The 27,603-nt window shown below is 40.4% G+C and overlaps 2 protein-coding genes across 4 annotated transcripts in view; one reads left to right on the top strand and one right to left on the bottom strand.

The window, feature by feature from the left end:
- The first annotated feature begins 611 nt into the window (after positions 1-611).
- On the top strand, positions 612-22,298 carry CRYM (crystallin mu). Of its 3 annotated transcripts, none has more exons than XR_005065880.1 (8): positions 612-827; positions 1,313-1,466; positions 3,332-3,394; positions 8,160-8,261; positions 10,048-10,231; positions 19,143-19,285; positions 19,909-20,082; positions 21,952-22,298. XR_005065880.1 is itself a non-coding variant. In XM_037041962.1 (8 exons), the coding sequence occupies exons 1-8, from the start codon at positions 658-660 to the stop codon at positions 22,014-22,016; spliced, it is 945 nt and encodes a 314-aa protein (XP_036897857.1). In that variant the 5' UTR covers positions 612-657; the 3' UTR covers positions 22,017-22,298. The 3 variants fall into 3 exon arrangements, 2 of the variants coding, with proteins under 2 accessions (XP_036897857.1, XP_036897856.1); XM_037041962.1 differs by having other exon boundaries at positions 19,164-19,285; positions 19,998-20,082; XM_037041961.1 differs by having other exon boundaries at positions 19,998-20,082.
- Positions 22,299-24,848: 2,550 nt separating this feature from the next.
- The window catches only part of ANKS4B (ankyrin repeat and sterile alpha motif domain containing 4B), a 39,031-nt gene continuing 36,276 nt past the window's right edge, over positions 24,849-27,603 (bottom strand). Inside the window, exon 2 of the mRNA XM_037041960.1 lies at positions 24,849-26,843. Within this exon, the coding sequence (XP_036897855.1) occupies positions 25,763-26,843 (1,081 nt within the window). The 3' untranslated portion in view covers positions 24,849-25,762. The remainder of the gene's footprint in view (positions 26,844-27,603) is intronic.

Raw genomic sequence — 27,603 nt, 5'->3', positions numbered from 1 at the left:
GAGGCTTAGGAACCTCCAGGACATCTTTAAACGTTCCAACATCTGGATTATATGGGTACCAGAAGGGGGAAAGAAACAGCCAGGAGTGGAAAACTTTTTTTTTTTTTACAAATCTCTGGCATTGCGAGATGTCTTTCCAATTGGCAACGGACTATTGGGCCCAGTAGGGGGGGTCCGGACAGTAGTAATACACCATCCTCTGGAGCCCAAGGCCCTGGTGTATCTGTTCTTTAACAGTTTTTTTGGCATCCCTGGGTGGGCCAAATATTGCCCCCCTTGGACCTCTGCTCGGTAACACTGCCTCTTCTTTCCCAGGCAGAACAACAGATACAGCAAATAGCAGAGCTTGTGGGGAGGAAAGCAGGTGGGGTGCCTAAGCTCCTTGCAAGGACAGTAAGTACAGCTAATTGCAGGGACTGAGAAAATTGACCCAAGAATACTAACTTCCAGGCCACTACCTCAATTCCAACGCTGAGGAGACTCAGCTAGCCCAGGATGGCGGTGGGAGGGGCTCAGGGGTGTGGAACCTGCCTTGCTCCGCCCCTGGAGCTGGGTGGTGACCAATAGAGGGCACCGCAGAGCCCCTCAAGCTCTTTTCGGGATTCCTGGAGGCAGGGATAGAAGTTTCCCCACTCAAGTTATAGGGCAGGAAGCAAGATGAGCTTCCCGCCTGCATTTCTGAGCGCCATGGAAGTGCAGGACCACCTCCGAAGCTCCAGTCTCCTCATCCCGCCTCTGGAAGTGGTTCTAGCCAACTTCTCCAGTCGACCCGAAGGAGGGGTCGAGCAGCCGGTGCGCACTGTGGTGCCGGTGGCCAAGCACAGGGGGTAAGAAAAACCAGGGCTTTGGGGTGGGGGTAGGGTGATAGAGAAACTGGGAAGGAGGAAGAGTACAGATATGGATGAAGCAGGAGAAGAGGGTTTGCCTAATCAGTGCTAATAACAGCAGCCGCCTAACACGTGCGCTCCCCAGTGTGCCAAGTGTGCTCTTTACAGGAATTACCTTGTTTAAATTCAACACACTCCCCCTTACAAGTAGGTATTCATGCAGTCATTTTACTGGTGGAAAACTGAGACTCTTCAGAGGTTAAGTGAAGTACCCAAGGTTGTCCAGTTAATTAGTGGCAGAACTGGGATGTTTTTTTCTCATTCAGACCTGGACTCTTGAACTTGCTGTGCATATTGCTGAAGAGAAGGACAGAGGAATGGGGGTGTGAAAGGGCCAGTACAGCAGTAGTAAGGAAGGTGAAAGGAAGGTATGTGGTGCCAGCATTGGTGGGGAGAGGTTGAAGCTGTTCCCTCTCTCCTTGTAGTTTCCTGGGGGTCATGCCTGCCTACAGTGCTGCAGAGGACGCTTTGACTACCAAGTTGGTCACCTTCTACGAGGGTCACAGCACCACCTCCACTGTCCCCTCCCACCAGGCCACTGTGCTACTCTTTGAGCCAAGAAATGGCTCCCTGCTGGCGGTGAGCAACTCCCTGCCCTGGGGTGGAGTGGGGCCCTGGCCCAGAGCCAGGCTAGAAATTAATTCTCTATGAGCTTAGGGGAGTTTTGATTATGACAACACATGCCCTTCTCTAAATGGCTGGATACCAATGGCAGTGAAGGTTATCTGTGACCATGAATCTGTTTCTAGATTCATAACCCAACAACAGAGCTGCTTCAAGTGTATGACATTGTAGAGGTAATCTCATCATTCTGTCTGACCCTGTACCAGTTACTGCAAATATGCAACTTGAACAAAGCCAGTAGCCAAGGAAATATTTAGTGAATCTCTGTAATGTGGAGGAAAAGGTATATTCTATAACCCCTGGGACTATTTTCTGAGGGGGTACCCAGTGTCCTGTTTTAACATTTGACAGTATAAGATAATAGTGGTAGCCCACTTTTATTGAGCATTTTGTATGTGTCAGGCTTTGTTCTAAACACTTCAAATTTGTTAACTTCTTAACACAACCAATCTGAGGTAAGTAATATTATTACACCCATTTTTCAGATAATGAAACTGAATCATAAAACAAGTATGCCAAATTTACTTACCCAGGCTTAAGCAGTTAATAAGAGGCATGGCTGGCCTTCAGACCTACTCAGTCTAAGTCCAGGGCCTGTGCTTTCTTAAGACTATGCTATACTGCCTTTCTAACTGCCACCTGCTGAGAGTACTTACTGTGTGCCAAGCAGGAGAAACAATCTAATTAAATTATTTCACTGTTCCTCCACTGTTCCTCCATGGGATTTTCTTATTACACCCCTACTATTACTCTGTTGCAGTCTCAGAGTAACTTTTTTTGACATCACACAGATGGTTAATGAAAGACCCAGGAATATCTACTCTGTACTCACCAGGCTGACTGTGATACCAGGAAGCTGAGAACTCATCAGGGACAAGGACAATCACAATTTCACCTGAACCACCCCTGGGTCCTTAGCTATTCCTACTCCCCAAGGAACCTAACTGTTCATTACTCCTCTGGGAAGAGTATCTGGCTCTTCCCACCTATACTCATTGTATGGAGATGACATCCATCAGTGGTTTCCCAGAAAAGTGGGACCAACTCAGACTTCCCAATGAAATGACAAGGTTTTAGATCTTTCCTGAATCTGCTCAGTAGTAAGGGATTCACTTTCTTGTCTATAAAATGAGAATACTGATACCTCCTAGTGAGGATCAAGATGAATAACTTATAAGCAGAGGAGAAGAGCCAGACATAATTTAGAATCACTTGGGGAGCTTTTAAAAACAAGGATGTCTGCCTGCCCTCCCAGAGAGTAAGATTCAGTTCATTGAGGGGTCCTATCTCAGTATCCGTATTGTCACAAATCTCCCTGAATGTATAGCAGGAGTTGAGAGCCACTGAGGTAGAGTTTCATGGCCCTTGCATAGATGTCAAATGACTTACTCCTTAGGTTCCTCCTTTTTAAAAAAAATTATTTAATTCTTATTCAAGTACAGTTTTCTGTTTTATATTCCCTGTCCTTAGGTTCCTCCTTAATTTGGTGTTTTGAGAATTCCAGAGCAAGAAAATGGGTGATTCTTGAGGGTTCACCATGTGCTAGATGTTTTCATGTATGTCAGTGCATTTCTTCACAAAAGCCTCTGAATGGTTGGCATTTTCTTTGTTTTTACAGGTGAGGAAAATAAGTGTTTAGAGATTAAGATATTGGTTCAAAGTTGCATTTCTTGTAAGTGGAGGAATTGGATACAGGTCTGACATCAAGCCCCTCCTCTTTGTAGGATATAATAATACTTCCTAGGGATACTCTTTTAGAGTGCCTTCTCTTCACTTAAGTAGTGGATAGGTGCTCCTCTCTCACTGTCTTTTTCTCCAAGGTCATGGATGGAAATATCATAACTGCAAAGAGAACAGCTGCAGTGTCTGCCATTGCCACCAAGGTAAGATTAGTGCTTAGCTGTGTTGTTGAGGTGAGTTGGTGGGTTGGATCAGGTGTCTCAAGCTTGGATGTCTAAGGGAGATGTGGGGAACTTATTTTAGTCTTCCTTTGGATAGAGCTGGAACTCCGCATGCCAAATATGGGGTATCCGGTGAAAATAGTATTTCATGAATTTATTAACTACCATTTAATGAGTATGGCCAGATTCCAGGTACCTTACATGCATTATTTCTGATATTCACCTCGATCTTGCAAAGTAGATATCATTACCTATAGTTGCCAGGAATAGGGGATGTGGTTCAGAGAGGGTATGTGAATTGCTTAGGATCACACAGCTATTAAATGGCAGAGCAAGAATTTAAAATTTGACCCCTTTGACTTCCAATACTGCTATTTGCCCCACAGTTGCTAGTAAGTACCACACAGTTGCTAGTAAGTCTATGGTTGCCCCATAGGCTACAGCCAGTACTGTACAAGGAACAGAGGGAGAGAACCAAACAGATCCAAGCTAGACTCCTATGTTCATTCAGCCTGTATTCATTGAGACTCTGCCACATGGCGGCCACTGTTTGAGGATGTGGCAGTGAACAAAACAGAGAGTGGCACATACAAGGGAAGTTAGATAGCAAACAAAAAGTAAAACACATAGAATGAGTTGCTGATAGATAATTGCTGAAAGATAATTAGCAAACAAGAAACCTCTTTTGAGTTTAACAATATGTCAGGATTTGCTTTAAAAAAAACTGCCACTAGCAACAAAAAACAAATAGTATATTGGAAGGGTGAAAATGAAACAAAATCAAGAGTATTGGGGAGGGGTGACATTTTAAATTATCAAGAAGAGACTTCACTGAGAAGGTGACATTTAAGTAAAGACTGAAGGAAATGAGTAGAATAGGGAGGAAAGGATGCACTCCCCAGGCAGAAGGAAATGATGGGGTGATGCTGTTCCTAAGTAGAGTCAGGGCATTCTATAACAGTGTTATTAGAGTTTAGAAGAGTTTTAGAGCTAAGAAGAGGACACCTAGAAAACTGAGTGTGGGGAATATAAAGAATATGGAATCTTTCACATTAAATGGAGAAGGAAAATTTCTGGGGACACTAGTTTATGAGATGTAAGTATGAAGGAAATGTGATCTAGCAGAGGGTGGGACCAGCAAAGACCAGGTGTTCAGATTGTGAGTGTGTTAATGAGGAGGAAAGGTGAGGATTAATCTGGTAATTGGATGAGAAGGAGTAGACTAGGTACACACCTTGATGAACTGTTGTGTGTTTTTTTTTAAATTATACCCAGGCCCAACTCAAATTAAAATGATAAATGGACTCCTTTAGAAATGTTCATTGGTAACTTAGGAACAGAGTGATTCTAACTCAACCCATTGTCTCAACTTATCTTTGTATTTCAGTGAGAAAGGCAGAGCAAGTATTATTAACCTTACTTAATACATGAGGAAATGGAGACTAGGGTTTCCTGAAGTCACACATCAGACAGCTGTGGGGTCTTACAAGGCTGCCTGGTCTTCTTGTCTCAGTTCAGTAGCTTCCAAACCAAGCTATGCAGCAGTATCAGCTGGGAAGTTTAAAAGAAAAAAATTTAGGTTCCCAAAACTGAATTGAAATCACTTGGGGTGGGGCTCAAGAACCTAGTTTTTTTAGTAGCCTCTGGTCTATTCTGATGATCAACCAGGTGTGGGAACCAAAGTAGTCTAGATCTGCATCTTGGTTCCACTGTGCTTTGTTGCACTGACAAAAACCTGCATTCCCAGAAGGGCTGAGAATCGTTGGACTGATGGTTCAGAGTGTAGGCTGAAACGCCACAGCTATATTTCCAGGGACTCAGATAGGGTATTCTGTAAAGAGCAAAGAATCTGTTCTATTTTTTGCTCTGTAAGAGTACAGTGTTTTCTTTTTTACCTCTTCTCTTTCATTTAGGGCTTTGGGGAAGAGAAGCATAGGAATTTTCAGGTCTGACAAACATTGTACCTTCTTTGCATTTAAGTTAAATAGAACCTGAGTTGGGGGCTCTAACATGCTTCCTCAGGATGACAATATATATCAGGGTTTATCCTTGGCGTGCATTTATTCAACAAATATTTGAATGCCAACTAGGTGCCAGGCTCAGTGCTCAGACACAGAATGGTGAGTGAAATCAGATGTAGTACCTGCTAGCAGGGAGCACCAAGTCCATTTAGATAGATAAGTATTAATCCAAAGATCACACCGATAAATCTGAAACCCTGCCAAATACCTTGAATTAAAGGAATAAAGTGCTATGAGAGTGTAAAACAGGAGTCTTGGGAAGGCTTTTCCTGTATAAGAGATATCTGAGCTGAGATCTGGAGGATAATAATAGTTAGTCATTGAGGAGCAGAGGGGAAAGTATCAGGCAGAGGAAACAACCTGTGCAAAGACCCTGTGTTTGACAGAGGCACATATGCTCAGAAAACTGCAAAGAGACTAGTGTGGCTAGAAGACAGGAGAGCAAGGCATGAGAAGGGGCTAGAGAGCTAGGAGGCCCAGACCATGCAAGTGCTAATGAAACACAGATTTCCAACTCTAAGTGAGAAACTAACAGATTCATCTATGTTTTTTTAAATTATCTGCATGCTTACAGAAAAAGGATGAAGTGCTACTAATCCTGTTACAATTGAATTAATCTTATAAACAATATACTGTTTACAAAAAGAGATATCAAATATTATATTACCAAGGCAATAAATTATCAAGTAAGGCAACCCATCAAAATTAGACATTTAGAGTAAAGGATTCAAGGTTATTTTTACAGGACACCGTAACAATTTCTAAAGCCCAAGTATATACTTCTAAGAATAGATTAATATTAACTGAGAACAGAAAATGATTTAGTTTAAAAAATCACCTAGTTCTCCTTATTGGACAGATGTGTAAGAGTGGTAGTCTTGTGGATGTTGCCATTTTGAAACCTTTTCAAAGCAGATTCTTTGAACTACAATTTATGTCACAGGATGGTATTTCTCCTGAAGCAATTGGAAAACATCCGGTAATATTCTTAAGACTTTTCTTTTGCCAGTAATTAATGATTAAGAAGATGTTTACATTTAAGGCTACACTTCAAAATTTCAATAATTAAGCATTGTAGGAAAGAGCAGACCGAAGAAGCTGAAATTTTTGCTAAATAAAACAGAAAAAGCAGAATAGGGTCTTACTTTAAAAAATGGTTCAGGGGAGAGTAATGGGAGAAAACTTGGGACAACTGTAATTGAACAGCAATTTTAAAAAAGGTTATTACAATTGTTATTTCTGAGTAAATGAGGCAAGCAACTTAAAAAAAATTGTTCGAGGGGCAAGTGATGTCCTTCCTCTATACCAGTATTTTTCAACTGAAGACAATTTTGCCACCTGCCCTAGTGACATTCACCAATCTGAAGACATTTTTGGTTGTCATAGTTGAAGAAGAGTAGATAGGCGGTGCTACCAGCATCTAATGGATAGAGGCCAAGGATGCTGCTAAATATGTTGTGATGCACAGGACAGCCCACCCACCCACTTCCTGCTAAAAAAGAGTTATCCAGTTCAGATGTCAGTGAGGTCCTGAGGTCAAGAAACCCTGCTCTGTTTCTTATAGGTAATAGTATATGTGTGCCAAATATGTGCAAATAAGATAGTTCCTGTCTTCATTGGGCTATAGATCAGTACAGGAAAATAAAACTATAAACAAATAAGTGCTATGAAGTGGTGAATCCTATCAGGGAGGTCAGAAAGTCTTCCCTGAGATGGCAAGATGAGTTGATGATAGAACTCCACTCCCAAATGCAGACACACATACACCCTCAGTCAGTGCCACAAATACCAGCTCTACATTCCTCTTTAAAGGAAGACAGAGGCTGAGAAAGGGTAAACAAAGAGGATCTCAGAAATTACAGCTCAGAACCCTGGGTCTCAAGGGCCCCTAGATTCCAGAGCTATGAGAAGTGGGTGGCTCTCATGGGGCAGCACAGGAGAAAGAATATGGGCTTTGGAGAATGAAAGATGTGGTTTTATAGCCCTCCTGCATCATGGGATAGTTGGAGGGCCATAGTAACTTAAGTAACTTGCTCAGTTACTTACTCAGTTAAGTAACTGAGCAAGTTACTTAACCTCTCTGGATCTCAATTTCTTTATCAGTAAGAGGAAGATAGACATAGGAGTGTCTAGCTGATATGATCCTGGTCTGGACTAAATGAGATTATGCAGATAAAACATTGGCATATATTAGGTGCTCAGTGAAAGCATCTTCCTTCCCTCCCTACTCTCCCAAGAGGAATGGAAATATACATCTCCCTGATTTCCCAAGAGATTTTTAAAAATATATTTGTCATCTAACACTATAAATCTAAAGGGTACAATGTGTTAATTTTGTATATTTAAAGATTGTAACATGGTTGCCATTGTAACGATAACTAGTACATCTATTATTTATATAATTATCCTTTCTTTTTAGTGGTTAGAATAATTAAATTATTAGGAAGTTTGCTGATTATAATACAATACTGTTGACTGTATTCACTATACCATGCATTGGATCTCTAGGATTTAATCTAAAAAAAGCCAAACTCGTGAAAACAGAGTTAAATTCTAGTTACAAAGGGACAGGGATTGGGGGATAGGGCAGTTGTTGCTCAAGAGTTCTTGAGGGTTCTTGAGGGAGCTGAAGACAAGGCAGGATCACCTAATACACAAATTGTATTTGTTCCTCATGGAGCTGCCAGTGTCCCCCTTGATTTTTCCCTCTCATTTCTTTCAAATAGTTTTTAAAACCACCCAACAGTGAAGTGTTGTGCATCCTTGGGGCTGGGGTCCAGGCCCTCACTCATTATGAGGTCTTCACAGAGCAGTTCTCCTATGAGGAGGTAAGTCTAGGGCAGGCTGGGAAGTGGGAGGTGGGAGAGCTACCATGACCTTTGTTTCTATTCTGTGACCACAACATGGATTATGCTGAAATAAGTGGAGAGTCCCATTTAGACCATTCTTTTTTATTTTTACTCCTCACCTGATGGTATGTTTATTAATTTGGAGAAAGAAGAAGGGAGAGAGAGACATCAATGTGAGAGACAAACATTGATCAGTTGCTTCTCATATGCTCCCTGACTGGGGATTGAACCCTCAACCTTTTGGTGTATGGGACAATGCTCCCAACAGCTTAGCCGCCTGGACATGGCTAGACCATTCTTTTAATGACTTGCCCAGAAGTCCTGTTTTAGGTGACAAGTAGGGGGAAGGCCTGAATCACCTCTTTTCTGTTTTTTAGTTCACAGGGTTTGCCTGAGGATGCAGTCAGACCACTCAGTTAAAGGAGTCTGGTATTCTATTATATAATACACTCATTTGTCGTTTTGGCTCCTTTCCATACTTCTCTTAGGAGAATCTGGGAGTCATTAAGTATTCGGAGTTATGGTTCCAGGAACCTAGAGAGCAGGAGGCCACAGCGTCCCCCTTCTCTAGCCCAGATATGGGCCTACTTTTCTCTAGTTGTGGCTCACACTTCCTACTGGGAAGTTTTTATTTTATTTTTAGTACACGTGTGAGAGGGATGAAGCATATTTGAAGTATGATTTTATTTAGGATAAAAAATATACCTCTGCTTTGGGAAATGGTGAATATAAGGAAGAAAACAAAAGAAAAATATCCTTTTATCTGTTTTCAAAAACAACAAGAGTTCACATTTTCAATCTTCTGTCACCGGCTTTTTATAACACCATTTTAATCATGCTAGATATACAGAGTTATATATCCTGTCTGTTTATTAAATGTTCTAACATCATTATTTTTATAGATTCCTTAATGTTTATATAATATTTGCTTAACTTTCAATCAAGAAGGATGGATGGTTAACCATTCTGTTATGACTGGGCATATTGTATTGGTTTTCACCTTGGTTGATGAACTTATTTAGATGTAATGTTTATATCTATATTTATGATATTTCTTTATGAGAGATTTTTTAGGTCTTATTTTCAGTTGAAGGCTAACAACCCCCTCCTCAGACATGGATATCTACTAAGCCAGCCATCAAGTCCCCACCTCCAGGATTCTACCTGTAGTTGCTACTCTTGGCCTTGTCACCTGCTAACCAGTTACTTCTTAAGTGCTTCTAATCTTTAATTCCCTACATACCCTTCAAAGATCAAGTTATTCCATGTAAGGCACTGCCATAGACAAGTCCATACCTGGTATGACTCCTTTACAGGGGCTGCAACTTAAAACATGACTTTCATGTTAACTTTGCCCAATTATCATTTGCATTTTACAGTTGTGAAAACTGAAGTTGAATAAGGTTAAGTAACTCCAGGGTCAGTAAGGAATTCTAACCCTATCCAGATCGAGAACTTGCTCTGCTAATTATTGGGCTGTGTAGTAAATTCATGTGCTGTATGTACTGAGCTAGAACTGAAAAACTTCTCCCCTTCTTTAAGAAGGAAGGACTAGAGAAGAGTAATTTTCAAATATGTGGCCAGGTGTCTGCCAAGATTAATGGTGTATCCTTGATGAAATGTCTGTTCTCCCTAGAAGATGATTTAAATAAGCATATCCCTGACCCTAGGGTGGTTCAGCTTTCCTTGGCATCCCTAGGCTTGATGAAATATAAAGAGCCAAACAATCATGACCCTGATGTCCCTCTTGTTACCCCCAATGAAGGTGAGGGTATGGAACCGCACCAAAGAAAATGCTGAGAAGTTTGCAGACACAGTGCAAGGAGAAGTACAGGTCTGTTCATCAGTCCAGGAGGCTGTGACAGGTGCAGATGTAATCATTACAGTCACCATGGCAACAGAGCCCATTTTGTTTGGTGAATGGGTGAAGCCAGGGGCTCACATCAACGGTAAGCAGAGTGGCTTCGTGAGCCATGGGTAGTTGGTGGCCAGCTCCTCCCTAGGCTGTACCAGGGAGCTGCATCTGCAGAGCTGTGTTACTCCTGCAAAATGCCTGAGCTTCTTAAGTGCTTCAGAAACATGTGAGCCCTGAAAAATAATAGTCACTGCAAAACATGAAACAAAAATCACAAAGCTGAAACTAAGACAATTCCTACATAGTGTAACATTATGGCAAATGGTCAACCACAGCTCAGTTTTTAAATGTAATGAAGTTTACATCATAAAAGAAAATGATTACAGTACAAAAGACATTTAATGTGAAATGTGATTGGTTTTTAATATGTGATCAGATGGGTGCAACTCTAAACATAAGAGCTCCTGGGGACTCTGAAGATCCTTAAATGGCTGTAGGGTAATAGCAAGAACTATTGCAGGTGCTATTCTAAATTCTTTATGTGCATTATCTATCATTTAATCCTTACAACAACCTTATAAGGTAATAGCTATTATTATTATGACCCCCATTTTATAGATGAGTAAGCTAAGGCACAGAGAGATTAAGCCACTTGCTAACTTGCCCAAGACCAGAGGTCCTTAGTGGAAGACTGGGATTTGAATGGAGGCATTCTACCCTCAGAGCCCAAGCTCTTAAGTACTACTACTCTGTCTTATCTTTCAGTAGGAAGACTGGCTTCTGGTAAGTGAGCAGACAAACACTAGAGGATTTAAGCATGCTATTGGGGCCCCATGTTCTAATGACAAGCACATAGTATGAACTCAAAACCCAAGATCTCTGTACACATTGGCAGATAAATTCATAAGAACCCAGTGTCATAATTAAGCAGTCATTCATTTACAAATGTTTATTGAATTCCAGCCATGTGCGAGTTACTGCTACAGATACAGGGGCTGTCACAGTAAACCAGCACTCACAGTCACTGCTTTCCTGGTGCTTACACTCTCTTGAGGGGAAATAGACAACAATGAAGTAAACAAATAGGTGAACTGGAGAGTTCCAGCTAAAGATAAGTTCTGTGAAAGGAAACAAAGCGTGGTATGTTGAAGAACTGGCCAGAGCAAATTAAAGGTCTGAGCCTGCGGAACTGGAGTTATGATAGCATTCAGGAGCAGGTAGTAAGTGGCTTAGCTCATAGGCAAAACATGGATCAAGTTGGGCTTTATGGACAGTAAGACCGTTTCTGAAGGGATTTGGGAAATCAAAAGAAACCAGTTCTTGGTGAAATGAACAAGAGCTGAATGTTTATCAAGACTGACTTGATTTTTTTTTAGCTTTAAACAGCGCATATTTATTATTTCACAGTTTCTAATTCAGGAGCCTGGGTGTAGCTTAGCTGGGTCTTCTGCCCACCAAGGATGAAACCAAGCTGTTACCCAGGCCAGTTTCTTGTGGAGTGTGGAGTCCTCTTCCAGGTTCACATAGGTGTGGCATTTCTTATGCTATAGGAAGAAGGTACCCATTTCCTTGGGTACCTGTATGCTCAAACCAAACTCCACATTCTTTACCATGTGGACACTCCATCTTCAAAGCCAAATAATGGTCACATCATACCCCTCTCACACTTTGAATCTCTCTACACAAAAAGCCAGCTTGATTTTGAATCAAGACATCTCTTAAATTTTACTGGCCTAAGGACAAAATTGGTTTATGTGTTCACAGAGGTGTCAAGTATACTTAAGAAAAGTATGTTACAAGTGCAGCTAACAGGGAAACACCCACAACAGATTTGACTTACTTTGCATGCTGGCTGAGAGGTAGGCTCAGTTCCAGCCCCACTCCACTTTCCTCATCCTGCTCAAACCCCACCACCCACTGTGTGACCTCCACCTATTCTAGTCCCCTGAAGCAAAGTCATAGTCCAGCCAGAACCAGGACTCCCTTTGCCACCTAGACACCCCTCCGTCTAGATGAGTGGGCTCAAACAGCCATCTGAGAACTTGTCCTACTCAGAAGAATGGGGGGAACAGAGTAAGGAGAAAAGCGGCCTAAGAGGGTGGGGTTTCTCCCATCACTTGATGATTTATTTCTGAGCTTCATTATTGATTTTATACTATAGAACTCCTCACACAAACAACCTTCAAGAATTTCCCCCCAAGAGAGTAGATATCACTACCACTCTCTTTGAAAAATAGAGTATGGGACTTTCTGTCTTAAACCATTTTTCTCCCCCATCCAACTGATCACAAAAAAGAGTAGGTGGAACCTGTGAACACAAGGATACCCACTGGAAGAGGAAACCCAACAACAAAGGAACCACCAACAGATAACAACAGAAGAAGGTAAAGGAGGGAATGGAAGCCACACTAACTGCCACCCAGGACCTATCTGGAAATACAAGTAAATACTGGAGAAATTACCCATAACAAACAACTGAACAAGAGCAAGAGAGAATCCTCAAAACCTGTACACACAGAAGAACCAGCTTCAACACAACCTGCCCATACTAGCACAAAAAAAAAATACAGGAGGTGGTGGACAGAGTGACCCTCAGTTAAAAAACTTGTGAGAAGGACCCACCAAAGAAAGACCCAATGAAAATCAAAACCAAAGAGAAACACGGAGCCAACTTAAATGACACCTCAAAACCAGTAAGCTCAGGGGATCAAGGAGATGGTACCACTGAATCTCACAGGTACTCTACCAGAAAATTTCACACCAAAAAACCCAGCAAGTCAAAACAGATCAATTTAAAAAGTAGAGACTAACAATAAGAGTCTTACAAACAATGGGAAGACAAAGAAACAATCCTCAGATGAAGGAAAAAGAGGGAGCCTCAGAAAAATATGGTAAATGAAATAGAGGCAAGTCAACTATCAGATATTGAGTTCAAAGCAATGGTTATCAGGAAGGTCAATGAGCTCACAGAGAATGAGCTTACCAGAAACTATAGGGAAAATTTGATGAACTCACTGAAAACTATATCAACATGGTAAAGGAAACAGAAACTAACAGTGTCAACAGGAAATGAAGAATACAGTTTTTGAACAAAAGAACACAGTAGGAGGAATCAAAAGCACTCTCAACGAAGCAGAGGATAGGATCAGCAAGCTGTAGGAAAAGGTACAAAAAGGACACCCAGAAAGATCAAGAAAAGGAAAAGAGGGTCAGAAAGAATGAAGAAGGATTGAGGGAAATGCAGAACAATGTGAATTGTAATAGTATCCATATAATAGGGATACCAGAAGGAAAAGAAGAAGAGCAAAGGATAGAAAACCTGTTTGAAAAAGTAATGGTGGAAATCTTTCCTAATTTGATGAAATAAAAAGTCACACAACTCCAAGAAACACAGAGTCCCAATCAAAAGGAACCCTGAGATACCCACTTCAAGACACATCATAATTAAAATGGCAAAACTCCAAGGCAAAAAGAGAATCTTAAAGGCAGCAAAGGAGAAACAGGAGATAACATACAAGGAAGCCTTGATAAGGTTAGCAGCTGATTTCTCAAACAAAACACACCAAGCCAGAAGAGAATGGCAAGAAATATTCCAAGTAATGAGAACTGGAGGCCCACAACCAAGGCTACTTTAACCAGCAAGTCTCTCCATAAAGATAAAAGGCCAAATAAGAAGCCTCCCAGACAAAAAAAAAAAAATCTAAAGAATATACCTGCATGAAACCAGCTCTGCAAGGGATGCCAAAGAGACTGCTTTAAGGAAAGGAAGGAAGAGAGAGAGAGAGGATGATGGTGATAGATAGATAGATAGATAGATAGATAGATAGATAGATAATAGATAGGTAAGAACACAGGTATGAAAATGGCAATGAATAGCTAACTATTGATAATAATCTTAAACTTAAATGCATTACGTGCTCCAATCAAAAGACATAGAATAGCTGAATGGATGAAAAAGCATAATCCACACATATGCTGCCTAGAAGAGACCCACCTCAGGACAAAAGACGTACAGAGATTAAAAGTGAAGGGCTGGAAACAAATTTTCTAAGCAAACAAACAGGGAAAAAAAGTCAGGGTAGCAATACTCATATCAGACAAAATAAACTTCAAAAAAAAAAAAGGCCGTAAAGAGACCCAGAAGGTCACTTCATAATACTCAAGGAAAGAATCCATCAAGGAGACATAAACATGGTAAATACATATGCATTCAACATAGGAGCATCCAAATACATAAAGAAAACCTTGGAGAACTTCAAGAACAATATTGACAGCAACACAATTATAGTACGGAACTTTAACACCTCACTGTCAGAAATGGACAGATCTTCCAAACAATATATTAACAAAGATATTGTGGCATTGAACAATGCCCTAGATGAAATGGAATTAAATTATATACACAGAACATTTTATTCTAAAGAAGCAAAATACACATTCTTTTCAAACCCACATGGAACATTTTCAAAGCTAGACCAATTGATAGGACACAAAACAAGCCTCAACATATTTGAGTAAATTGAAATCATATCAAGCATTTTCTTCAACCATAAAGGACTGAAAATAGAAATGAATCCCAAGGTAAAAAAGCCCAAAACACTCAAAATCATGAAGATTGAATAGCATGCTATTAAACAATGAATGGGTCAAGGATAAAATTAGGGAAGAAATCAAAAAGTTTCTGGAAACAAATGAAAATGAACTCACAACAATCCAAAGTTTATGCAACACACTGAAGGCAGTCCTAAGAGGGAAGTTCATTGCAATACAGGCCTATTTTAAAACAGAAACATTTCAAACAAACAACCTAACCCTATGCCTAGAAGAACTCGAGGAACAACAACAAAGACAGCCCAGAGCAAGTAGAAGAAGGAAATAACCAAGATCAGAGCAGATTTAAATGACATAGAGAAGAAAAGCACAACTCTAAGGGTCAGTGAATCCAGGAGCTGGTTCTTTGAAAAGATAAACATAATCAACAAACCTTTAATCAGGCTCATGAAGAAAAAACGGAAGACCCAAATAAACACAATCAGAAATGAGAGAGGAGAGACTACAACTGATACCACAGAAATACAAAGAATTGTAAGAAATTACTATGCAGAACTGTATGCCAAGAAATTTGAAAACCTAGGTGAAATGGACAACTTTCTAGAAAAATATCATCTTCCAAAACTCAATGAAGAAGAAGCAGAAAGCCTGAACAGACCAACAACAGCTTATGAAATTGAAGCAGTAATCAGAAAACTCCTGACACATGAAAGCCCTAAACCAGATGATTTTGAAAAAGAATTTTACAAAGCATTTGAGGAAGAGCTAACCTCTATCCTTCACAGAATATTTCAAAAAATGCAAAATGATGGAAGACTCCCAGACTCTTTTTTTGAAGCCAGCATCACTATCATTCCAAAACTGGATAAAGACACAACAAAGAGAGAAAACTTCATGCCAATATCATAGATGAACATCGATGTTAAAATTTTGGACAAAACATTGCAAACAGCATTCAACAATACATTGAATACATCATACACCATGACCAATCGGGATTCATCCAAGGGATGCAAGGATGGTACAATATTTGCAAATCTATAAATGTAATAAGTCACATAAACAAAACTAAAGACAAAAATCACATGATCATATCAATAGATGTGGAAAAAGCATTTGATAAGGTACAACACCCATTTCTGATGAAAACACTCAGCAAATTGGGAATAGAGGGAGCGTTCCTCAACATAATAAAGGCCATATATGAGACACCTACAGCCAACATCATACTCAATGGGCAAAAGCTAAAAGCTTTTTCACTAATACCAGGAACTAGACAAGGATGTCCACTTTCACTACTTCTAGTCAATGTAGTATTGGAAGTTTTAGCCACAGCGATTAGACAAGAAAAGGAAATAGAAGGCATTCAAATCGGAAATGAGGAAACAAAATGGTCACTGTTTGCAGAAGACATGATAGTGTACATGGAAAACCCTATAGACTCTGCAAAAAACCCCTGCTCAACGTAATTCATGTATTTGGCAAAACAGCGGGATACAAAATGAAGGTCCAGCAATCAAAGGCATTTTTGTATACCAACAATGAAACAGCAGAATCAGAAATCAAGAAAAAATCCCATTTGATATAGCAACAAGAAAAATAAAATACCTAGGAATAAACCAAACCAAGGAGGTAAAAGACCTGTACTCAGAAAACTACACAACGCTGAAGAAAGAAATCAAGGAAGACACAAACAAATGGAAACATACACCATGTTCAGGATCAGAAGATTTAACATCATCAAAATGTCCACACTACCCAAAGCAATTTACAGTTTCAATGCAATCCCTATTAAAGTACCAATGGCATATTTTATAGACATAGAACAAACACTTTGAAAATTTATGTGGAACCATAAACAACCCCAAATACCTGCTGCAGTTTTGAGAAACAAGAGCAAAGTAGGAGGGATCACAATACCTGATGCCAAACTGTATTAGGAAGCCACTGTAATCCAAACAGCCTGGTACTGACATAAAAACAGTCGCATGGACCAACGAAACAGAACAAAGAGCCCAGAAATAGACCCAAGTCTCTGCAGTCAATTAACATTCAACAAAGGGGGCAGCAACATAAAATGGAGTAAAAATAGTGTCTTCAACAGATGGTGTTGGGAGAATTGGACAGCTATGTGCAAAAAAATGAAACTCAAGCACCAGCTTACACCATACAAAAATATTCAAAGTGGATAGATTTAACACAAGTCATGGAAGTCCTATTGGAGAATATAGGCAGGAAAATTTCAGATATTTCATGCAGCAACATTTTTACTGATAGAGCAAGGGACATAAAGGAAAGAATTAAACAAATGGGATCTCATCCAAATAAAAAGCTTCTACATGGCCAAAGAAAACAGTATTAAAATAAAAAGAGAACCAACCACATGGGAAAACATATTTGCCAATATACCTCAGACAAGGGTTTAGTTTCCAAAATATATAAAGAACTCACACGACTCCACTCTAAGAAGACAAGCAACCCAATTGAAAAATGGGCAAAGGACTTAAATAGACATTTCTCCAAGGAGGACATACAGAGGATCCAGAGACACATGAAAAGATGCTCAATATCATTAGCTATTAGAGAGTTGCAAATTAAAACCACAATGAAATACCACTTCACACCAGTCAGATAGCCACCATAAACAAAGCAACAAACAACAAGTGTTGGAAAGGTTGAGGAGAAAAGGCAACCCTAGTGCACTGTTGATGCAATTGTGTAGTGGTACAATGACAATAGAAAACAGTATGGAATTTTCTAAGAAATCTAAATATGGTCCTGCCTTTTGTCCCAGCAATTCCACTGCTAGGATTGTATCCTAAGAACTCTGAAACACCAATCCAAAAGAACCAATGCACCCCAATGTTCATAGCAGCACAATTTACAATAGCCAAGAGTTGGAAGCAACCTACATGTCCATCAGTAAATAAATGGATCAAAAAACTATGGTACATTCACACAATGGAATTCTATGTAGCAGAAAGAAAGGAGTTCCTACCCTTTGCAACAGCATGGATGGAACTGGAAAGCATTATGCTAAGGGAAATAAGCCAGGTGATGGAAGACAGATACCATATGATCTCATCTTCAACAGGAATCTAATCAACAAAACCAACAAACAAGCAAAATAGAACCAAACACACTGACATAGAGAACAGGCTGACAGTCACCAGAGGGGAGAGTGGAGGAAATTTCAGGGGAAAAGGGGAAGGGATTACAGGAACAAGTATAAGGGACACATGGACAAAGGAAGGTGGAAACGGGAGGGAAGTGGGGAGGGCTAGGGGTAAAATGCAGAAAACTGTACTTGAACAACAATTAAAAATTTAAAAATAATTTTAAAAAGAGGAAATTAGAGTAGGGGAGAACAGTGGGGAAGGAGCAAGCAGAGAAAACTGGAAGGCATGTAATGCCGCCTTATATTGGAATAAAGCTTTATAGCACTTTCCCAAGGATGGCTGGTCCAGGGCTTGATCAGCCAGCAGATGTGTTTTGTTTGGACCATAGAATGTTCTAAAAATCAATAAATAACACATGGAAATAGATTTCCTGCTTAAAAAAAAAGATTTAGAGTATCTAGCAGTGGACCTGCATTCTCACATGCATGCAGCTAGTTGGAGCTGAGCAATGCCTACCCTCTTTAGAAGGATTTGTTCTGTATAGTTGGGTCTCCACCATTTTCAGTCACATCCCATCTGCTCATAGTCATCACCTGCCTGGGCCAGCAAGTGTCTGGTTGCAACCTGTATGTTATCCCAGGTACTGGTGCCAGGAGTCATCATTGTGGTTAAGACTCTGCAGAGGACATGAACAGTTGGCACCAGTTTGCTTTTTACTGGAGTTTCTCCATGACTCTGACACCAGGCTTTCTTGTCACACTTAAGAAATAAGTGGTTGGGGGTCAGGAACAGGAATTATGAAGAATAAGCAAACAGATAGAGGAGTGTGGGGTATAAAGATGCTGCACATGATGTTTGTTTCAGGGTTTGGGAAAGGAAGTCACTGCCCCCACAAATAGAAGCAGCACAAAAGGAATGGCACTGTTTCAGAGCCACAGGTATACACATGTTAGATATATAACCTTGACAAGCACTTTAATTTCTTTGAGCCCCAATTAGTGCATCTTTTAAATGGGAATCAGACATGAAGTGAAATTGTAGGGACTATAAATAGAATGTGTGAAACATCTCACAGATAGTAGGTATCCAATAAATGAAAGCTAAGTTGCCTCACAATATTTTAGGAATAAAATAGGATATGAAGTGGAAAGGCAAGAAATGTCAGGTGTTATTCTTGTTAATGCATATTCAATGTTGCTGATTGGGAGGGGTTGGCCTAGAGACATGAGACATTCTGAATCTGAGTATCCCATACATCTCCTGTCACCACATTTCCCCACCTGTCTTCCATTCTTGAGTGCATTTAATATCCTTCATGACTGTTTCTGGGCTCAGGGTCTGTTTGCTGTTTCTCAGCCATTGGAGCCAGCAGGCCTGACTGGAGAGAGCTGGATGATCAGCTGATGAAACAGGCTGTACTGTATGTGGATTCCCAGGAGGCAGCCCTTAAAGAGTCTGGAGACATTCTCCTGTCTGGGGTGAGCCTTCTTTTCTGTAGCTGCTTCTCAGGTGGCCTTGTTGGGGTCCCAGGCTTGCATTAACTTCCCCTTCTCTTTGGCTTGCTCCAGACTTCATTCACCCCCAACTCTTTGTAGGGTGAGGTAGTCTAAATATATCTCAATCATTCCTAATCCCCTGTCAGAATAATGTGGCCATTTTGCTGGTGCCATGTGTAGTTTTTATCCCCTTTGCCTATAGGGAAAAGCTTGCTGGATTTTTTCATTGGACTGGGCTGTCCTATAAAGCAGTAGGATTAGGATTAGGATTTAGTAGGATTCCTGACCTGTTGCAGCCAGGAAACCTCCCCAACATGGCCAACAAAATAAAACTATGGTTGGCCACATTTGACCTTCTTTTTTATTTGTATTCAGGGCATGTAAACCAGAAGGGAACTGCCAAAATTAGTGATGACATGAGAACACACCTATTTCCTACTGACACAGGATCCTGGCAGAACAACATTTCCTGGCCACAGACTTGTATCTTTGCATTCATGGTATCACAGAAGCAGAATGTACCCAAAAAGGATCTAGGGGGAAGCATCCCCCTGACATCATCCAGTTTACAAATGGTCTGTCTATAAAATTTATCTTTTATCCAGTTCAAGGATGCCCTCCTACCCTGGCTGTATAAGCCAACTGGAGCACACATGAGCTCCATGGCCTGGGCCCATGTGTGTTCATTTCACAGGCTGAGATCTTCGGTGAGCTGGGAGAAGTGGTGAAGGGAATGAAGCCAGCCCATTGTGAGAAGACCACAGTGTTCAAGTCTTTGGGTAAGGGCTGTTTGTCCCAGGGCACAAATCTAACTAGGGCACAAGGCAGGTTTTTGTTCGTTGGTGGAAGGAGGAATGAATCACCAGTTTCCATGACTGACTCATTGTGAAAGCTATCATTTGGGTCAGTTATTTACATGTCTTAGTGTAGTGGTTAAGCCCATGAACTCCAGAATCAGGTAGTCCTTGGCTGGATTCTCTTCTCTGCCACTCCTTGGACATACATCCTTGGGCAGGTGACCTCACCTCTCTAAGCCACTGTTTCTTTACCATCTGTTACCTTGAGTTTTTTGTGAATATTAAGTGAGGTGTGCATGTAAAATGATCTGCACACAGCAAGCATCATCAGTCTGTCATTTAGACATAGATCTAAATGAAGCTACCCTTCAGAGGTGGAAGATGAGGGATAAAAAATGTTAAAATATGGAGAGCTTAAGGGAGATGTCCAATGTGAGAGGGACTCAGATAAGAAATATAGCCTGTGACTTCTTTTTGCCCTTCTTCTCCACCCTCCCACTTGCTGGTTTGAGCAGAGTTTCCACAGGGAGCCCCAGTACCACCTGAGCTGGTACAGGCAAAAGACCAACAGAGGATGGGCTCAGTCTTTCCATCAGTCTAGCCCTCTCACCACACCAGATTTAAGGAAATGGACATACATAGAAACAACTGGTATTCAGCTGATATACCTAGTATATTAAAATACCCCTAAACTGGTTGTAAACAAGTGACTGCTCCTCAAGAATGTCCTCTTTTCCTCTGTAAAGATCTGTATTTCTTATGGTCAAGCCCCAAAGCCCAGCAGAACATGAAGAATGCTCTTGCCACCTGCACTCATAGCAGTGGGTCATTATTGGTGCCTTGATAGCTGGTAATATTTTTGAAATCTCTCATGCACAGGGGGACAGGCAAAGGCAGTATAAGCTTTACACAAATCCTGGTTCAAAGACATCACACTGATTCAGTAGTGTCTAAAATTCTTTGAGTTCATAGCAGATCAGAGGTCAGCCAACTCCTACAGGAAACGGAACGCTACAGAAAACTGCTTTACTCTATTGAGAATTTTTTGTTTTCTCATTTTTGGGATTGGTTTATTGGCACATCCTTCCATCTAGCATGTGCATATTAAATACCTATTATGTGTCAAGCTCCATACTGGATGCAGTGGTGGCTACAAAAAATAGTAAAAAACAGATCCTGTCCTTGAAGTACCTAGACCCATTCAAGGTTAAAATATGTATCTAAAACAACAAGACAAAATGGAGTCACTGAGGGGCTCAGAGTTTGAACTAGAACAGGAGTCAGCAAACTACAGCCTGTGAAGCAAACCTGGCCCACCACTTACTTTTGTACAACTAGCAAGCTAGGAATAGTTTTTACATTTTCAAATGTTTGGTGGGAGATGGGGAAGATGGACAAGATTTTGTGACACATGAACATTATATGAAATTCAAACTTTCATGTCTGTAAAGAAGTCTGATTGGAACACAGTTCATTTGGTTACTTATTGTTCATGCTGTTTCTGCACTAACTACAATGGCTGAGTTGAGTGATTGCAACAGATACCATATATGGTCCCCCCAAACTGAAATATTTACCATCTGGCCCCTTACTGAAAGTTTTCTGACCCCTGAACTAAATTTTGAATGATGCTTAAAATTTGTTTGTTGGATATGTCTTGCTTCATATCATATTCTCTGCCTTGTCCTTCCCTTAACAGACTCTCTAAGCCTGAACTTACCTGGATATCAGTCTTTGTTACCCCGGTGGACATTAGCACCATGGATAGTGCATTCAGAAACTCTTGGTCCCAGGGCTGTTTCAGAAAAAGCTGTTCTAACAAAAAATGAACCGAATTTTTCTCCATTCCAGGAATGGCCGTGGAAGACGCTGTTGCAGCCAAATTAGTGTATGATTCCTGGTCATCTGGTAAATAAAACGAAGCAATGTTGTGTTGATGTGGACGCTGCAGCTCAAGAGGTGTTGCCTCCAGTTGTCTCATAATTTCTAAATCAAATGAGGGAGCCCCATGCCCAGTGATCTGTAGTTTTGTGCTCATCATATCTTATCTTAAATAATGAGATCCACATTTGTGTTTGTGTTTAGTGAAATTAAGTGGCCGTTCCTTCTGTTATGCCATATTACAGCAGCACTTGCTTTTCCAGGTATTTCATGGGCTTTTGTTATTTTTGGAAATAAAGCAATTTTCCACTTCTGCAGTTCTTGCTTTGATTAATTCTAACTTTCATGGCAAGGAAACTGAGGGGATCGGGTGTTCCCATTCACTCATGGGGAGCTCCAATAACTATAATTAATTTGTTTCTATTTTTTAAGTTGAGGTACAATTTACCATAAAATGTACCAGTTTGAAGTATACAATTCAGTGTTTTTTAGTACATTCACAGAGTTGTGCAACCATCACCACTGTTTAATTCCAGAACATTTTCATCACCCCCAAAAGAAACTCCATACCCACTATCAGCCACCCCTCATTTACCGTTTTTCCCAGCCCCTGGCAACCACTAATATACTTTCTATCTTTATGTATTTGCCTCTTCTGGACATTCTGTATGAGTGGAATTATACATTATGTAGCATTTTGTTTTTCACTTTCTACAATTAAAGTTTCGAGGAACAATTCAGCTTTCATATTGGTAAGGGCTCCTTGGTCACAAGTGGTAGAAACCACAATTCATACTACTTTCAGCTGAGTCAGTGAATGATTGACTCTTGTCATTAAGAAGCACCAGATGAAGATTTCAGCTATAGCTGCATCCAGGGGTTCCAAGTGTCAGCAGGACTGTCTTGCTCTCTCCACTTCTCACCTCTGTTCTTGTCAGTATTGGCTTCATTATTAAACAAGTTTTCCCCTGGTAGTGGCAGGATGGCTGCCAGCAGCTCCTGAATCAGTCTGTCATCTCCAGCAACCCCAGCAGAAAGAGAAATTCTCCTCAACAGTTGAAAGTCCCAGAACTGAGACTCACTGGACCACCTCAATCACATGCCCAACCTTGTGACTAACCTCATGGCTAAAATAGATAGAATACTCTGGTTTACATTGTGTAAGGCAGAACCTGGCTTCTCTGATATGGAAGTGGGAACCCTTTACTTGGCCTCATTTGCTCCCTGACACCTAAGACCCAAGCTAATTCTGACTGTTTTGTTTATACATTTTGAACCAATTTGGCAGATAATTACAGACATAGTATTTACTCTTTAATTGGAACAACAGGATGTGTTGAGGAAATGGTAGATAAGCTTATGGAGTCTACAAGCTGGGATATCTTAATTCAAATAAAATGCAACTATTCAAAAACATACATCTTAACCTTCTAATAACTTCCTGGCCTCACAGAGGTTCACATTATTCACTGTGATAAAGGGATTATATTTGCTCCCTTCTTATTAACCTAGCAATTTTGATGGAGTTTTTATATAAGGTTTTTAAATCCATGTGTCCTTCAAATCATACTCCTTTATTTCATCACAGAATTGACGTGAATGCCAAGAGGATGATTGTGGTGAGAGCTTTCAGTTCTACTGGCAAATATACTCTCCTCTTATCACATTTTTTGAACAAATTGCTATCCCTCTCCCTCCAGTAGAGCAACATGGAAAATTCCATCTAGAAATGATCAACTCAATAAAGCAATTAGAACTAATTCCTACAGGGCTAACTTCCAATAACATTTTCACTGGCCTGCCTTTGCTTGTTCTCTCAAAGTGCACCTTTACATTTCCATAACTCTATATTCTATCCTTCAAGTAGCAACGTGTGTTTCCAGCTTAAAATTCTTTGTGCCACCTCACACTGCCTCTCATTTGCTAGAATACATCACCAGACTTTCTATATTCCTTTTACCTCTGACAGTGGTACAAAGCTATATCGGAAAGCATTCTTTTTGTCAGCAGCAGTACTTCCCTAGTGGCTTCTACTTCTCCTATATCTTGGCAACAAATGTCTCATCAGGCAGATTTGGGGAAATACCCATATCCTGGCACCTATAGTAATAAAGTCCTAATGCCACAAATTTTTGAGGCCTTCTATGTGACAGCTGCTTTTTGCACATTATAGAAAACAAATACAACTTCAATTTATTCCAACCAACAAAATGCAGTATTTGTAAACATAATTATTTCTTAGTGCAACATTTTTATTAGAAGACTGACAACCTCTCTGAATCCATGCATTGTGGGAGAATGAACCAATTGTTCATCAGATTTCAGCACCTGTATCCTCCCTAAGCTTATGTCCTCCATGGTGCTTCCTGAAATAACCCAAACAAATGTGAGTCAGAAAGCATGCTCAAGAAACAACTGTTTCTATTTTATACACATAATTGATGGTAAATTTCACTTGATGTAAGTCTGGCTATAAAAATTCAATGAAGCTTAGCTATTCAGTAGAGTTTTGATTTGAATTTGACTTTGTCGCTCAAAAAATGTCAGCGGCAATGTTGCAAATTTATATTATAGAATCTACATGAATTTAGACATGTAGAAATGATGATAAACAACAGTAAATAAAAAATAAGCACATAATGAGCATGGAAATGTAAATTTTACTTTTACAATAAAATTTTCCCTACAAAGAATGTAGACTTTTCTTTTTTTCTTTGTTTTTTAAAGTTTGAGGAGTTATCCTTAGAAAAATCATCAAAAATGCCAGACTTTTTCCCCACATATTTTTCTTCTTTCCTACCCCCTTGATAAGGCACTATTTTAGTCTGCTCATGCTGCTGTAAGAAACTACCACAGACTGTGTGGCGTGAACAATAGACATTTATTTTATTACAGTTCTGAAAGCTGAAAGATCAAGATCAAAGTGTCGACAGGTCTAGTGTCTCCCGAGGCCTCTCCTCTTGGCTTGCAGATGGCTTTTCTCTTGCTGTGTCCTCACAGGGCCTTTTCTTTGTGCATGTGCATCCTTGGTGTCTCTTCTCTTAAAGGACAAGAATTATATGGGATTAGGGCCCCACACGTATGACCCCATTTAACTTAACAAAGGTCCTATCTCCAAATATGGTTGTATTGGGGGGTAAGGCTTCAGTATATGAATTTGGGGAAAACAATTCTGTTCATAGTAGGTATCCTATATTCTATTTTTCTCTTCATTCTCCCTACCTGATACTCTGTTCTCAGGTGAGAGTACTGTAGATCCATTTTCATTACTTGTAAATCTGCAGACATCTGTTAAAAGTTCAGACACATTTAAGTTGGGTATCAAATCTTAGGCCAATAGAGGAATTTTAATCTCTATCAACAAAGTCTAGAGCTAAGGACAGAATTGGCATTGGAATCCCTGGACCATGAAAATCAGAAAGTAAAAAGCAGTGTGTTGAGAGATTATAATCTTAAATCCAGAGTTGGAAAAATAAAGTTTTTCCTCTTCTCCCTCATCCATTTAATCCTTTCCAGATTCAAAAATATTAAAAAGATAATCAAAGGGAAATGCCAGTTTTTATTCCTTGGGTTTCTCACTGGTGATTTATTTGTTTAGGTATAGAGAATTTCTCAGAGTAGAGCTTGGGCCTCTTTTTGAGGTAGGCAATTCTAAGAGCTCAGACATCATACCCAGTGGTTTGGCATTCAGTAGAGAGAAAGTATTGCCTGGAGTGCTTCCAGTGGACCACAACAGCATCACCCCTCTGCTGCAGGCTCACCCTGTTTAGCCACCACTCAATCAAAGGCTGGTGTCGACCAGTTGCCCAGGCTGTTGGAGCACTTGCTTCCTTCTGTTTATGGCATTAAGAACTTTCTTCCTGGGACCCAGCTGCATTTGAATGCTCTGAAGATCCTCATCAGAGCAAAGCAACAGAGCTTGTAGATCAATCTGCTCTCTCATGAAAAAGGAAAAAAACTTTTCCAGATGATGAGACTGTAAGAATACTTCCAGGGGTGTAGCATCAACCACATCTTCCTCCCACTCCATTGCATCCTCATCCCAAGGCAGGTCATCTTTCAGGCTGTTCTCCTCTCCCTCCTCATCCGCCACCACTTCATCAGCCTGTGCTACTCCTTGTCTCTGAAGCAATTCACTGGACATTTTAAACTCTAACTCCTTCTTAGTATCTGAGATGTATTCAGGGCTTGCTATTCTGTTCCTTCTAAAAACAATATTTCCTAGACCTGGACGGCTGAGAATGGATTCATGTCGCACACAGCTGCCCTCTGCTGAAACCTGGAGCTTCTCTTTGAAGTCCCCTAAGAATGTGTCTTCTTCTTCCTCTCTGAACACATCCATCACATTCCTCTGCTCATTTCTGTGCTCCTTCTCTACCTGCTGTGATGTATCTTTATTCTTCTTGAACTTTATCTTGAAGGTATCTTTAATGCCCTTAGACAATGACCCAAATGTGCTGGAAGCAGAAGCATTTGAAAGAGATGATCTGGAAAAAGTGCTCTTGGAAGAAAAAGTACCAGATTCCTCTCTGTAGGTGCGGGCCATCTTATTTGCATGCTTCTCCTGGAGCCTCTCACATTCTTTGATCTGCCTCCTGGCATTCTTCTGAGACTGTTCCTTCAGCTTAGTGACCTTCTTGGGGTTCATGATGTTCTGGGCAGTAGCTGCCTCATCCAGAAGAGAAACACATTCATTCCGCTCTCTACTAGCGGCAGCATCCAGTGGAGACTGTAAGTCATTGTCCAAGGCAAAGATATTGGCACCTAAGTTGATTAGGAATGAGACGCAGTGGGCATGGCCATTGGAGGCTGCATAATGTAGAGGAGTGTTTCCCCAGATGTCACATCTATTAGGGTCCCCCCTAGAAAAGAAAATATCAAAAACACATGCTATTTGTTTTCTCTGAACAGAAGGTGCAAAATATTAAAGAACAAAATGCATGTTAATCCTGACTTGGCCATATTAGAAGATAACTTCTGAAAGTCCATACATGTGACATCCAGACATCACACAGTCAGAAACAGGAAGAGCCCATCTCTACCCTGGGTCTTATTTTTTAGAGCAGAAAAAGATTTCCAAAACACTCCCTCAAAAAACAACTTTCATGTCTCATTGGCCTGAATTGAGTCACTTGCTTAATGAAAAGGAAATAGAGCTACTATGTTTAACTAAGATTAATTGAAATTTATGGACTGCTGGTCAAAATGGTGGCATAGGCAAACATGGCTTGACTCTTCATACAACCACATCAAAATTACAACCAAAATATAGAATAATCATTGCTTATGACTGTCAGAAATCAAGTTGAATAGAAGTCTGATAACCACAGAATTAAAGAAACTGCAACCATCCAGACTGGTATGAGGAGTGCAGACTCAGAATAGACTGGTCTCTCACTCATGTGTGGTGAGAGAAAAAAAATTGGGAGAGATATCTCAGGAGCAAAAAGTCTCAGTCCCACACCAGGTGTCCCCAGCCCAGGGTTCCAATGCCAGAAAGATAAATCCTTATAACTTCTGGCTGCAAAAACTAGTGGGGATTGAGTCACTGGAAGAAAATTCTGGAACCCCAAGCAGTTCCTATTAAAGAATCCACACACAGGCTCACCTTCTCAGACTCAC

The sequence above is a fragment of the Sturnira hondurensis genome, unplaced genomic scaffold (genome assembly GCF_014824575.4).
Source record: "Sturnira hondurensis isolate 20B ecotype Veracruz unplaced genomic scaffold, ASM1482457v3 Scaffold0003440, whole genome shotgun sequence".
NCBI classification, from domain to species: domain Eukaryota; kingdom Metazoa; phylum Chordata; class Mammalia; order Chiroptera; family Phyllostomidae; genus Sturnira; species Sturnira hondurensis.
Note: the sequence above shows the minus strand (reverse complement) of the source record. Positions and strands in the feature narration are given on the sequence as shown.